The sequence below is a fragment of the Melozone crissalis genome, unplaced genomic scaffold (genome assembly GCF_028551555.1).
Source record: "Melozone crissalis strain CALT ecotype California unplaced genomic scaffold, PUWL_Pcris_2 ptg000027l_1, whole genome shotgun sequence".
Taxonomy (NCBI): Eukaryota; Metazoa; Chordata; class Aves; order Passeriformes; family Passerellidae; genus Melozone; species Melozone crissalis.
Window position 1 is genome coordinate 45,218,329 of NW_026535805.1, and position 14,531 is coordinate 45,232,859.

At 37.0% G+C, this 14,531-nt stretch overlaps 1 protein-coding gene across 1 annotated transcript in view; it reads left to right on the forward strand.

Annotated features, from left to right (window-relative positions):
• Positions 1-253: 253 nt before the first annotated feature.
• TRDN (triadin) overlaps positions 254-14,531 on the forward strand; it is a 221,442-nt gene continuing 207,164 nt past the window's right edge. Inside the window, 2 exon segments of the mRNA XM_054279039.1 lie at positions 254-447; positions 449-553. Coding sequence (XP_054135014.1) covers positions 254-447; positions 449-553 — 299 coding nt within the window.

Below are 14,531 nucleotides of genomic sequence, written 5' to 3' on the forward strand. Positions count from 1 at the left end.
TTGGGGGAAGCAGAATCCAAATATTCAGGCTACTTTTTCTTCCCAAAACCTTTCTCCTGACATTAATTTGCACAAACGCCTGAACTTTCCAGTTAACTGAGGAGAGCGGAACAGGCAGGGGTGACCAGAGAGAAAAATCCTTAAGGTATGAGGCACATAAAATAGGATTTTATAGTCAAATGTCCGCTTCACAGACTACCTATGAATTAAAAAAACCACAAGTGCAGTTATAACTACTTCCAAGACGCACAAAATGGTCTCAAGCACCAACCCTTATAGCGGAGGCCAGATCCCCCAGAGAATATTTGTGTCCCGGCCTGGATTGTTTCAGGCTCGCACAACAAGAGCCGGACGTGCTGCCCTGGCGGCTCTGGCCCCTGCACCCGCAGGGAGCACCTGCCAGCAGCTCCTTGGCAGCCGTGCCCTGTGCCAGCTGTACCAGTGCTGCACGCTGTCCTCAGGCCCTGGGAATGCACCCGGCAGCTTCCAAAAGTCCCCAGTGCCCTTGCCTTGCCTTCTGAGCTCTGGGGACGCAGCTGAGGAGCTTCTGCTTGGGGCTTCTGGGGTAATGCTTTTATTTTCATTTAAGCTGGGAATTTGGAAAAAGAAATGGTGTAACTGTCCTTTTAGGATCATTGTAGTCCTCTACATTTGGTCTATTTGTGTTCTGCTCTTTCAGGGTGTCTGGAGAGGACAAAGAAAAACCTAGCAATTCTTTTCAATAAGTGCTTTGCAGAGAAATATTCTTTTTGGTTTGCCTTAGGAAGTTGACTATGGACTTGTGGTGGAGCTTGGACAGGAATCTAAATGGATTGACAATGACAAATGGTGGTGTATTATTGAAGGAAAATTGAAATATATGTGCTCTGATGAGTTGCAAAGACATCAATGCTCAAAATTATATTTCCTTCTAAAAGATCCTTTAATTTTTAGACATACTTTTTTCAGTGCAGTCACAGCTGTCAGCACTGACAAGGTTGAATTTACTAATTCATGTCTTCCACTTCTACTCTGTAAAGAAGCTAAACTGCCTAATGAAAAAGCTCCCAGATTAGATTTTCTTTTTAAATAGATGATGATAATAATAATAATAATAGTAATAATAATAAAGTGGGTTCTTCATCTGCAATTCCAGCTTTGATCTCTCCAAGACTGTGACTAGAATGGAGGAGAAAGAAAGAGGAAGCACAAAGAAAAATTATGGCTGTTGTAGAAACAAAGTTTTTTATAAATCTGGTTTCTTTCATGTAATTTCTTTCTTAGAGATGATAATTGCTGAAATACTTTGTGTGCTTTATATTTTTTCTCCTTTGTTCTCTATCTGTCTCTCTGTATATTTGTGACAAATAACAGATTCAATTTCTTCTTCAGCATTTTGCATCATACGTTTCTGCAGTGCCGGATGGGTGACTGCGGCACACAGAGAGTTAATTCATCTGCAGGACTTTTATTTCATTATAAAATTGTTTCTCCACTGCCAGGAGTTGATATCTATTGTGTCTGTGGAAATGCATAACTCAAGCAGGTCCTGATATCCCTGGGCAAACAGGATCCTGGGATAGCAGAAAAACATGAAATTAAAAAAAAAAACCCAAACAAACAAAAAACACAGGAGACACAAACTCTCAGCAAAACCCCTCTTAGACCTGCAGCTGTATTGCACACAGAGATGTCCAGGACAAAAAGTGCTTGAAAATGACTTTTAATTCCCTGTGCCTAGATACTGAGTGTCAGCTCTCAAAGTATGAAAGTGCCAAAATCCAGATGGGCCTCCTGACACTTTGACTGGGTTTATTACAAGGTAAATACTTTGGCAATATGACTAGGGGAGGTCCAGTCTAGCCTGAGTGTCTAAGAACATGTGGTACATAATGTACCATATCAAGAAGAAGAGTAAGCTATTAAATAGAAAGGAAGATGAGATTTCCCCTTGGCTGTGAAGGTCAGCCTGAGCAGACAGTTTAAAGCATCCCAAAAAGGGTTCACATTACTGAAGATACTTGATACTTAGTTTTACTCCATGTTTTTTTTTCTCAAGTACTTGGCATGAAAACATTTATATTTCTTTGTCTTTTCACAGCAGACTTTTGGTCAAAATTTTCTTTCTCTCCATCTGTTTTTGGCAATGGGCTTGTCTATGGTCATAGCTGGAAAAAAACCCACTAAATGCAGATTTCTATTGAAATGTTTCATAAGTCTAAGATGTGAAGAAATTTTAAAATGTATTATTGGAAATTTGGAGCTGGGTTTGAAATTTGAAGTTCAGGAGCAATTTTGCTCTTTGTCTAGTTATTTCTGTGTGATATATTTCTGAGCCTTGCTCTTTCATCATAAAAACTTGGTTTGAAATAATTTTTTAAAAGCCAGTGAATTTTTTCAGAAAATTCCTGTTCTCAAGGAAGGTCATGGGAACTGAAGTCACCTTGCTTTGCAAGGACATTTTTTACCAAACACCAAATACTTTGGTATGTTTGAACAGTTCTCAATCAGTATTTGACAGAGCATTCATATATTCTATGCCAGAGCCAATCCCCATCTCTAATAATCGTTTGGCAACTGTCTATGTTCTGTCCATGATCAAGCTTGAATAGAGATTGTCCTGAAAAAAAGATGATTACCATGTACTTTTTGTCATTGTTTCTTAAAAGGGTCAGCTCCAGATATACCTTTTCAGTGTCATAGAACTTGTCTGTGAAACAGTTTCTGATAATTTTCTAGATGTGAAATGAAGCCACATAGGTGCTAAAAAATAATACTCATTAAGAATAGCAATAATCAAAGTGAAAGGAAAAGCGTGTTACATGGAGCTGCTAAAGGTCATCCAAATGCAGTCTACCTTGACATACTGCAATAAATGCCCTCCCTGAACCTAGCTTATAGTAATATAAGTTATATAAGTAATATAGTAATATAATATAATTTTTATTATATAGTAATATAATATAATTTTTATAATTAAAGCATGGAACACTGAAAACACCCAACTCTCCTAAGCTAGGGGGCGGCTTTAGTCTGATTGCCTGCCATAGACTGCCTGTTTGGCCAGCTTGCAAGGAGACTAAGTAGGATGTTCTTGTTGCCTGGAAGTAGTTTTATAATCAGTTGGCCTTCTTGGACATTAGAAAATGTTCATTATTCACACACCTTGACTGAAGCTACTTCAGCAGTTTTGCAGTACAATGAGTAAGAGTGATATCAACCATAGTAAAGCAGAACAGTCAGTGTCATAGATATTTTCTTTTGTACCTGCTGTGTTTCTATCATATAGCTTTGGAAGTGTCCTTTAATGAGCTCAGAGTGCCAAGGTGATGTGACCCCGGTGTGCTTGTCAGCTGTCCCCAGGCAGAGACTGATTTGCATTCAGACCAGTCAGCCTACAGGGATCTGTCCTCTTATCAGGGATCAGCTCCTTATCTGTCTGTCAGTAGTTCACATTAAATGTAGGACAGATCTACAATGGATCTGTAGTACCTTTTTGAAAGGTACTATGTATGCAATTCTCTGAAAAATGGTGCAGCAACATTGATTTATGAGACAAACATATATGTTCCAAGATTTAATCTAGATCAGATGTGATACCAAGGTCTTGCTTTGATTTGTATTTTGTGTGTGCTTCAGAATATCCAGAATATGCCTATATATTTGCCATGTTGATTCAAACAGTCTTGCAACCATTAATTATGAAATATCAATCACACATGGAAAAAATTACTTGAGAGTTGTGTAATGGTCCATAGAAAGTCACAGCTACATCTTTGACTGATCAAAACTACAAAGGCACCAGAATGTGTGTTCCTGTTCACACTGGAAAACTTGGTATTACTAGTGGGGCTGAATGAAAATCTCATCCAGAAGTAACATTATTCTTAAACAAAAATAAAGCATAAAAAGTAAAAGTCTGTTTCAGGGGAAACCAGCTTCAAACGCACATCAAAGCTCAGTGGGCAGACATCATTCTAATCCTATATTTGCTTCTGCATGTGTCTTTGTTACTCACTAGATTCAGTACCATTCACCCTCTCATTGGCATTATACTTTCATACTATATTTAGTTCTTATCAGTTGATTGCTGGGTGTTTCTGATAATAACAAACTCCCATGTGGTCTGGGGAGATCATTGGATGTATCAGAGTTAAATTAAGTTTCCTTTCCTTGACCCAGCTGTGCTGCTGAGCATGCACTGGGGTACAAAACTCTTTTTCTTATGAAGAGTTTGATTCTCAGTGGGAATGAACTCTGAGAATTCATCAGTAACATGTTAGCAGACAACTCAAATATTGTCCTGCATTTTCTTGTTGAATGACTGTAATACTCAATTCCTCCAATATTTTCTTATACCAGTATCAAAGTCTCTCCTCTCTTACCTCATAATTTCATGTAAACTATTGTCTCTCCTAATTCCCTTTTTAGTAATGTCATCAAGGCAACCCAAAAATGACCTTATTAAGTATTTGTATATTCCTACTTTGATTATATGAACAACCAAACTTTTCACTAATAAGCAGGAATTTGCATTAGAGTCTGACAAATACTAAACCTCTGGCATTTTCGTAAAAAAATTGCTCAAATAATTGCTTTACTTTGTTCCATCAGTTAGGGTTCTAAGTGAAATATGCATTATCTGAGATTAAGGCACGTGGCTACATGCAGACATTAGTAGCAGCATATATTATGTCCTTCTCCCCTCTTCTTAGTATTGTGACTTTTTTCCCTATCAGGCAACTATAGAGAAAAGAGAACTGTCATTTTATTTTGTCTAACACAGACTTGTGTATCTGAGAAATCTGGTGTGAGGCTGTAGCTGTTTCTATACTTCCCACCACTGAACGTGAGAACTGATCCCAGGACAGTTCATTTACCATGTAACCCCTGTGAGCAGGAGCAGGATATTTATTGCTAACTTGAGGCAAGAGCATTTTCTCATTATGCCCAAGGCATAATCAGAAGAAATTATGAGAAACTTGTGTGTGTCCAGGTTTAGATATCACTTGCAAGAATCAAAGTAGTTTTAGATTTTTCATTTTCCATGCTGTTTGAGGAGCAAGAAGAGAGAGAGGACATCTTACAAAAGAATATTTCTGGTCAGGTTAGGCAGAAAAGGTTCCCACTAAAATGAAATTTTCAACATATAAACTAGGTCAGGAAAATATATTTACTTTGTTGCATGAAGATTGGTATAAATTTTTCAGTTTCTGCATGCTGTGAGTTTTACAGATTAGTTTAAAAGAAACTCCTAAATTGAATCAGGAGCTAAAGTTTTTAGATTTTGAAAAAAACTTTGATCTTGTCCTTAAAAAATTTTCAGATTTTTTGGTTGCTTAGACTTCTAAAGAATAAATGTGATATTCTTTATAATTTCCAGATGGCAATGTTTGTTTCTCAGTTTCAACATACATGCACACACACATAACTTCTTTTTTTTTAGTTCTGTGTATTTTCATGAAGGCTGTGATTATTTCTAGTAAATATGACACTCAGATCCCTTGACTTTTTCCTTCTTAAAGGGAGCAACTGCGTGACTTCCAATACATTTGCCTAAAGCCACACTTAATGTGCGTATAAGTATATACACATATATATGTGTAAGATATACATACATATATATACATATATGTAAGATATTGGTGCATATATCATCTTTAGCCTGTTTCCCAGAATGAATATTTTGTGCATACAAGGGAGGGTATGAGAGGGTACCAACCACTTCTCTTTCTGGCTGCTGGGCTGATGTTGTGGAAAATTGGTTTCAAATTGGATTCTCTCACTTCTTCTACTCTTATATTTGGATTTCAGAACAACAGCCCATGACTGAGGGTAAGCATAAATAGTAACAAGGGAGTAAGGTGTGCGGGAAGGAGGGCAGGTGGTAGGAGCTGCAATGTAAAGTGGTGAGGGACAGGCAATCATGCTCATATAGTTACTTATACAAACACCTATGTCTTGCCACATCACTCTGTTTTTTAAGATTTTCTAAGCCTTCTGATGTTGACATTCTTGTAGTGAACTTTCTCACACACTTTCTGTAAATAACTTATTGTTTTACATTCCTTTATGGAGGAGGAGAGAGTTGATAGACTGTTGGTTTAACCAGTGTCATTGGAGAGATGTCACCGTCACCCTCCAATCCACTGTCACTTTTAGAAAACTATAAATGTTGGAGTCAGAAAATAAACCTCCCTTTTTTCTTCACCTTAAGAACAGCAGTGTGAGCTTGTGTTCTTTCGTGTCCTATAGTGACATGGGCATAGTCCACAATCTCAGGATCTTGCTACATAAAACAAGAAAAGATTCATACATTAATTTTTCCCCATTTATCTCTCTCCCCATGTTCCAAAATGAAGACTTTATTATGTTTTGAATTTGAATAGGAATACAAGTGAAAAAAATCCTGACTTCTCAGGATTGGTTGGCTCTGTGCTTCAGGTATTCAGATGATCTATCTCACATCTTAAGCAAGTAGTAAAGCTGTCAAAGCATAGGTGACCCCAAAATATTTAACTGTTCATATAAAATGGAACTGCTTCAGCAGAAGAGATATAATTAATAAGAACAAGGGATTTGCCTTAGCATCCTTTACTAACCACTGACTTTTTGTGGGCAGCTGCTTTGTTAATATGTGAATGTGACTCCTCAGACCATTCTGGTTCTCATGAAAGAGTATTTTTGAAGAAATAAGGTTTTACATAAATTTATTTATCAGCCTCAGTAAGGAGGATCTACTGAAGAACAGGCTAAAGGAGCAAACAGAGGGCTAGAGGGATGATCAGAAAACCACTGAGTACTTAGCATCAAGTAATCAAACCCTGTCAGTGCAAAATACTAGGTTAGTAGAGCTAAAGAAGAAAGAGTCTCAAGCACTGATTGCAAGCTTTGTCTAGAAAAAGCTACCATTTTCAGACAGGTGGCAGGTATGAAATGAGTTAAGAGTAGAGGGAAGAGGAAAAACCTGGTGTTGATTTTGCTGTTCAATGAACCTCTGCTTCTGCATCTTGTGCATTGGATAAATAGATTCCTTTCCCCACACTTTGCCACAGAGCCAGGTGCCAATATCTCCTGGGGGGAAGATGAGAAGTGTAAATGCCAGCTCGTGTAGCAGAGACAAGGTGACTATAGGTTCCCTAGCCAGAGCTGTTAAAGGTGGTTTCTGGTTTCATGTGACGATGACATTTACATAAAGGTATGCTGGCTTCAGGGCAGTTTTCTGCTAATTTCATTTTCCACCTATTGACCCCATACGTAATTCTACAGCTGTGGAATTGCAAGGAGTCCAAGGAAAAGATTGCTCAGGTTTTAAAATAATTGTTCTTATTTGAATTGTTAACATTTTACTTTCTCTAAATGCTTTTAAGAATATACTTGTTTTCAGTTTTATAAAATCTTTTTAAAAATCACAGAATTTTTGAGCTACTTAAATTTTTCCATGAATCAGACACAGAAAAACAATTCTGGTCTACTTGATATTTTTGCATATTGCCTTCACATATGTAGACTATATAAAATATTAATATTAACATTTTTAGCAGTGTTCTGTAATACTTAGATGAACTTCACAGGTATATGTGATAATTAAAGCAAATCATAAAAGGAAAAAAATATCAAAGCTAATTTTATTGGCTCAAATTGCTGTCTTAATTGGTTCTGAACTGCAACTAAGAGTCTAAGTGGAGAAAATCACCTAAATTTACCCTCCCCCTTAGTTAGCGGTGAGCTTCATAGGACCCTCCCCAAGCCATATAAGGCCAGGAAGAATGTGCTAAGCACTGAGTGTGCTAAGAATAAAGTTGTACTGGGATGGATAAGGTTACTTTGAACTCTATATTTCATGTTTCCTGACATACCCCCCAAAGAACTGCAATTATGCTAGCAAGGCTGTAGGAGCGTTGAACAGTTCTTTCCCGGTTCTTGTGATTTTTGTTGCCTCTCTGTGCATTCCTGTCCTGTTTAGAGCTGTGGTTTTTTACATTTTATTTCTGGTGTGCATGGTTCTGAGGATATTAGAAAACCGTGCTGAAGGTTCACTCTGAGGCATGGCTATTTTTGTTAGAAGCTGATACTTTAGACTGAGCTTTAAGTGTTGCCTCTGGAAGGCCTTGGGTTGTTCTGGGAGGCCAGGTCTGCAGAGGAAACAGACATTTCAGAGAGCATAAAAGAAGAAGGAACACAATTAGAAAAAGCAGAGGACCTCCCTCCTTCTCATCCTGCAAGTCCTGCGAGAGTCAGCAGCCCAGAAGTACTATCTAAGGTGCCACAGTAAATCTTGACCTTTTAAACAGAATATCTCTTACCATCATCATGGCCGAGATAACAGCAGAAGGTACAGTAACTCTTTTCAAATATAATTAACAAAAAATGATTTGTGATTTAACAGTATAAGTGAAGTGGCCTGTCAAAATGATTTATTGTTCTTAGCAAATTATGTTTTCGCTCCAGAATCATTTAATTTTGTTTTCTGCATTCCTTTCTATTTTTCTTTCCTGTTTTTTCTTCTCTCTTTTACTTTTTTGCTCTTGTAGCCTGAGTTTTTATGAGTTACTGAAAAAAGTTCTCTGTACACCTCTAAAAATAACCTTAGTTTCATTTGCAGAACACCATTATTTAGGCACCGCCATCAGAGTGATACATGCAGGGAATGTCTGAAGTTCAGGGTTCTATTCTCAAGCCTTTGCTCAGAAAAAAAGCTTTGGTAGTCCCTTATATTCAGAGATTTACCAGAGTCAGAACAGCTTAATTTGTTTGCCCTGATTTTTCCATAGGGATCACAGAGTATTTTTGAAGTGTACGTGAAGTTACTGAATGGTAAAAGGCAAAAAACTCTTCTGCTATCCTTATTTAGGTAGACTTCTAAGGGAGTCAGTGAAAATGGTGCTGAAATAAATATGCCAGGTGTCGGCCTGCAAAAATGAAAAGCAATTGTACTAACCACAAATACATATTCTAAAATGTGAATGTTTCATGTACTTTAACATTTCCTGACCATTCATATTTAAAGTACATTTTAGGTGCATAACAATATTTTATCAGCTGAAGTCAGAAGGGGGGATATATTTTAAATGCAACCTTCTTTAATACTGAATATTTTAGTTGAATTTTACTCCAAATTTTTTTCCACTCTTTATCTGAATTTAATAATGACAAAAATACAAGAAATGCTTTTAAACAGTCTTCTGAGATTTACTTCATTCTGCTTCTCAAGATTATGTGGTGTTTCAGTGCGTGAAAGGTGTTGTTTTCATCTTCCATTTTTTATTGTTCATGCTCATGTAAGAGGATCTGCATTAAGTGCTATTAGAAAGTGATCCTATTCCTTCTTAAGGGCTAATGTTAGGGCTGTGTCAAGTAGTACAATCCTTGCTTGATGTCTGGTTAGCCACATCAGGGAAGCAATGTGATTTTTTAATCAGCAGTTGGATGGATCTATAATTTATTTCTGGCTGCATGTACTGCCAAAACAGGTGGCTCAGCCTGACGGCCCTAACCCAACTACTAACACTGGTTTATTTAGATATTCTTAACAAGGTTTGTTGGAAACATTGGTTATTTTCTGGCTGTTATGAGGCAAATCTGTGAAATAACCAAATTAGTGAGATTTTTTTTGTCCAAAATAAATGGAAAAAAATATAAAACTTTACAACCAGTCTGACTTTTCAGTCATTGAGCTTATTAAAGAAAGAAAATTATAGACTCTAGAATGAAACAAAAAACCATTGAATGAAGGAAAGTAGGGTCTGAATTTTTTAAAATTTTGTTTGTAGTGTTTTTACAGGAGTATTTTTACAGCTGTAACAGTATGTGTCTTCTCTGGGGCTTTTTGTACAAAGCATAGACTTAGATGATAAGAGACATCAGCTCCCCAGTAAACTGACCTTCCATGTGACAGGGAAATAAACTATATAATTAGTTTAATTTAGTAATATTTGGCTTAGTTTTATTTTGTTTTCATGTATTTGGAATGCACTTGTAGTGATTGACTGATTTTTAGACACTGTATCCACAAGATGGAAATTTTATTTATGGCATAAAGTAAGAATTCAGCCTGAAGCCAATGTTTCACTGCAGTTTGTTTCCCTCTGGGGGTAGTACTGGCACTCACAACCTGAAAGTTTAGATATAAACTTCAGCAACACGTAGTTTGGAAAAACAAAAAGCTATTTAACTACATGTTACTTCACAAAATTTATTTTGTTTTCACAATTTATTTTGTTTTCCATACCACCTCCCAGCCCATGATTTGCTGGGCTCTTCATGACTTTGCTAAGACTAAACCACTTGCTGCTTGCAATAGGTATTTATAACTTTTTTTCCACTGTCAGTCACAGAGGCAGACTCTTGGGCTCCTTGCCCTTGAGGGTACCATCCTGACACACCAGACAGTAGGGCACAACAGTGATGCAGGCACTGCCATGGACAGTGAGGTTTCTGGTTCAGAGATTTGGCCCAGGGCTGGCAGGCTGTGCTGCTGCACATCTCAGGGCTCTCTTTCTGACTGCCTGTGTCAGGCCAACAATCTATTCAGAGAAGAACAGAGGCAATGGGGATCTCTTTCAGGTCAACAGCATGGTAATGACAGTGAGATTAAGTAATTTAAATATGTAGCCAATAAACCCTGCACTGCCTACTTGCAGCAAAACCCACGTGTGCTACTTATTCTTTCACACAGCTACAAATTGTTAGTTGTGGAAATACTGGTGAAATGTACACTGTGAAAGACAAAATGAGATCCCTGAAGACAGCAATTCATAAATGTCCTTAGAAAGTTGGCAGGACCTATGTCTCTAGCTGTCAAGTATTTAGGAGAAGATTCCAGAGGATTATCTTCAGCATTCTCCTATTACATGTCATTGCCATCACAGAAATGTACTATTAAATAGTGGAAGTCCTTAAAATTGTATTAAAAAAGTACAAAGACTCAGTACAGGGCATAAGTACTCTGTCTTTGCTATACTCTCAGGATCTAATATTATTATTAGTATTAGTCATATTATTACAATTATTAGTAATTATTGCTCTTGTTATTATTACATTTAAGCAGTTACTGAGTATTCTTGTAGCAGCCAGGATCTTTCTGAGGTCCACTTAAGGCTTTGTCTGAAAAGCCATGGGTCTCAAACTATGCTACTCCACTGTGTCTATGAACACAGGGATTGGACTGGACTCAGTGGCAGATGTAGTTGGAGCTGCCACCACTGAAACACGAACAGCAAAAGGCTGACACCTCTGAGAAATGGCTTCTGCCAATGTACAGCTTAATCTGTGTGTGCACAGCAGCTCCAGCACCAGCCCTATAGCTGGTCCTTTCTAGTGAAATCTCCTGCAGGTCACAGTGCAAGGTTGATGGGCATCCCCTGACACTTCATCCTCCCACACAGGGAAGAATCAACAGAGGCTCAGCTCTGCTTGCTGCAATGCTCTGGAGACTGTGCACTGATCTAATCCAGGAAGGTGAGGAGAGGAGAAAGACACAGTTTTTGTGCCAGCTGTTTGTCTGCCACAACTTATTTCCCCAGTGGAGCAAGAGAGAAGCAGGAGTCAAATAGAAATGTGACAATGAGTCACAGTTTGGTCCTTATTTTGCTGCTGAGAGCCGTGCAACTACATATTTCCTCTGTCTGGGAGCAGGCTGCAAGGAGACAGGCTAGCCCCAAGGCTACACACAGCTTGTCAGTGACAAAATCAAAATTAGCTTCTGCATTTCAGCCCTTTTCTCAGGCTATTGGATAACTATGAAAAGTTTTAAGATGTAAATCATTTCAAAAGGCAAAAAGATGAGTATGCTTGAAGATTAATAGACATGAAACTACTAAGGTGTGAGAAATAACACATAAGAGCCAGAGGGTAAAATCCCAATTATTTCATGAGTGTGATGGTCAGAAGCTAACAGAGGTAATCAATTGGCAAAATGTTTAATGAAGGCTCACTAGAAGCAAGAGGCAGATAGCTACTTATGATAATTCATGAGTTGCTGCTAGATGTGCCAGTTGTGCTGACTGAAACAGGGGCCTAGATGAATAAATTGGATTAGATGATTCATTTTGATGACTAAAGGCATGAGAGGTGTTTCTTACCCTTCTTTCTTACTGCTGTTTATGCTTGGAGCTAGGATGTTTATATAGAATACGTTAGCACCTAGCAAATTTTCAAAATGAAAAGATGCCTTCTTTCTCTGCCTTTCAATGTTGATGAGGAAGAAGAAGGTATACCTATTACAGCAGGGTAAGAAAAATACAATAATTTTAGCTATGGTTTTTGAAGGTATCTGTCTGTTCTAGTTCAGAACAACGAGGTAAAATCAACAGCCTAATTACACAAAGTAAAAAAAAATGTCAGAAAACCCAGGTCTGCCAGTGAAAAATCTTTGTGGAGAATAGAAGCTCCAAATTCTTACCAAAATTCCTTAAAAATCATATTCTTCTGTGACTATGGGCCTGTACAACCATGCTGGTTTGGCTTCAGCCTTGGTGTTTTCTCATGCATAGCCTGTTGAGGCAAGCATGGTTAGCTTGACTTTAAGAATTTGTGGACAACTCTACTCAAAGCTGATACAGTATTTATGCACCTTGAGTTTGGTACAACTCTTACACACAATTCATTACTTTAGGCAGCCCCTCAGAGAGTCAGGGGTTTAGCTCTGGAGAGCAGGAAGACTGAAAACCTACTAATCAGAGAGCCAAGCTAATGCATTGTGTTAGTACACGACAGGCTAAAACTGTGTGTGTTCAGTTAGCTCCTGTTGTGGACAAACAGCTGGACTGTAAGTTTGAATATTTATTCAATTTTTTTTTTTAAATATCACACAGAACCTTATGATCTGAAGTATTTGGAGCATATTTCAATGTTACTTATATATTGAGAAATGCTACTAGTGTTTTGAAATAATTGGGAAAATCAGTTACCACTGACCTAAATATGAAATCTGTGCAACTACTTACATTCTCAGAAGTCTCAACCTATATTTTCAGAGACCTAAACATTGAAAAAAATCTAGTCTAGAAATATTTTGAGTACTTTCACCCACTGACTGCAATATAAATACTGAGTAAGAGGCAGATTTACTCTCTTTTTACTGCTCAGTTCTGGAAAGCAAAAACTGGTTTACTTTAAAAAGTTTCATAATACAGGTCTGGCTTCAGTTCAGGACATGCTGAGGAGGGAGAAACAAATCAGAGTTACCCCATTTGAAGCAGCTCATCCATTTACAGAAATGAAAAGCTTTTTCCTTTCTGATGATAGTCACTGGTTTCTTCTCTGTTTAAAAAGATTGAACTAATGCAAACTACAAATTTTACCAGGTAAACCATATTACAGTAGTAGAGGCTTACTTTTAATGATTTGCTTTAAACCCAAATGATTGAAAGGACTTTTAGATTGCCAATTTTAGTCATGATTTAAATCAACAAACAAGAAACTTGGATTTCAAAATAGCAATTTTCAAGATTTTTGGAAATGTCATCTATCATTCTTTTTCCAAAAGGCGACCAATATGGCAACCAAATACAGCCCTTCTCACTAAATGTGTGCCTTTTAGAGAAAAATATACCCTAAATATCTGTCTAATAAAATATTCTGTATTTTGGGAGTCCTTTATCTTGATTCTTAGCTTTTTCATACTGGGTTTTTTTGTTGTTGTTGGTTTTTTTTAATGTTGGAGAACGGTAAATGGTGCATTTCTCTTTTGCTACATAATGGTTTCATTTTTACTTGTGGGTTCTGTCAAGCTTCATTAGGATGGAAATTTTAATTCAATTAAAATGGTACAAACCCAGCAGTTAAAAATTGTTTATATCCGTATGTTTACACACTTGGATAATAGAAATAGGTTAAATAGGAAAAATCTATTTTAAATATAAGCTCTCTTGATAAGTTAAATGACTTATTAAACAAATATAGTGCTATGTCTAATTTTGGTTCTTGGCCACTGCATCCTGTAAGAATATATAACTGAGAGAGCTCATTTTCTTTCATGTAATGTTTATTCAAAGGTAGGGGAAAAAATTTACTTTTTTTAAAAATCCTCATTAGGCCTTGGTATAAATAAGATAATAATTGAGTACAAATAGTAAAATAAATTGAAATTAGGAACAGATTCTTTGCATTTGCAAACAGGCTATACTCTCAAAAAAAAGGCTGCCCTAATTTGACTGCATTTGCTTAGCCAGTGATTTCCAACAATTCAGTGATTTCTTTAACTCTTTTCACAACAATAATGGCTTGATCATAGCTTTTTTTTTTTGTTTAAATAAGTGTGATTTCTATAAATATTAATGGAAAACTGTGATATTGTGAAAGTATGGTCCTTATCACAGGGTTTTCTTAAATTTATTTTAAATTTTAAAGGGCATTTTTAAAAATGACATTTATAGAAAAGTTTACTTTATGATTCAAAAAGTTTACTTTATGATTCAAAAAGCATCAGCAATTTTGTTCCCTGCCTATATTCCCCCACTGCGGTCTCATTTTAGTGGGTCTTAAAAAGGAGGATTGTTGAGCAATAATACTGAAATGTCTTCAGAGAGGTGTAAAAGAGGAACACAGTT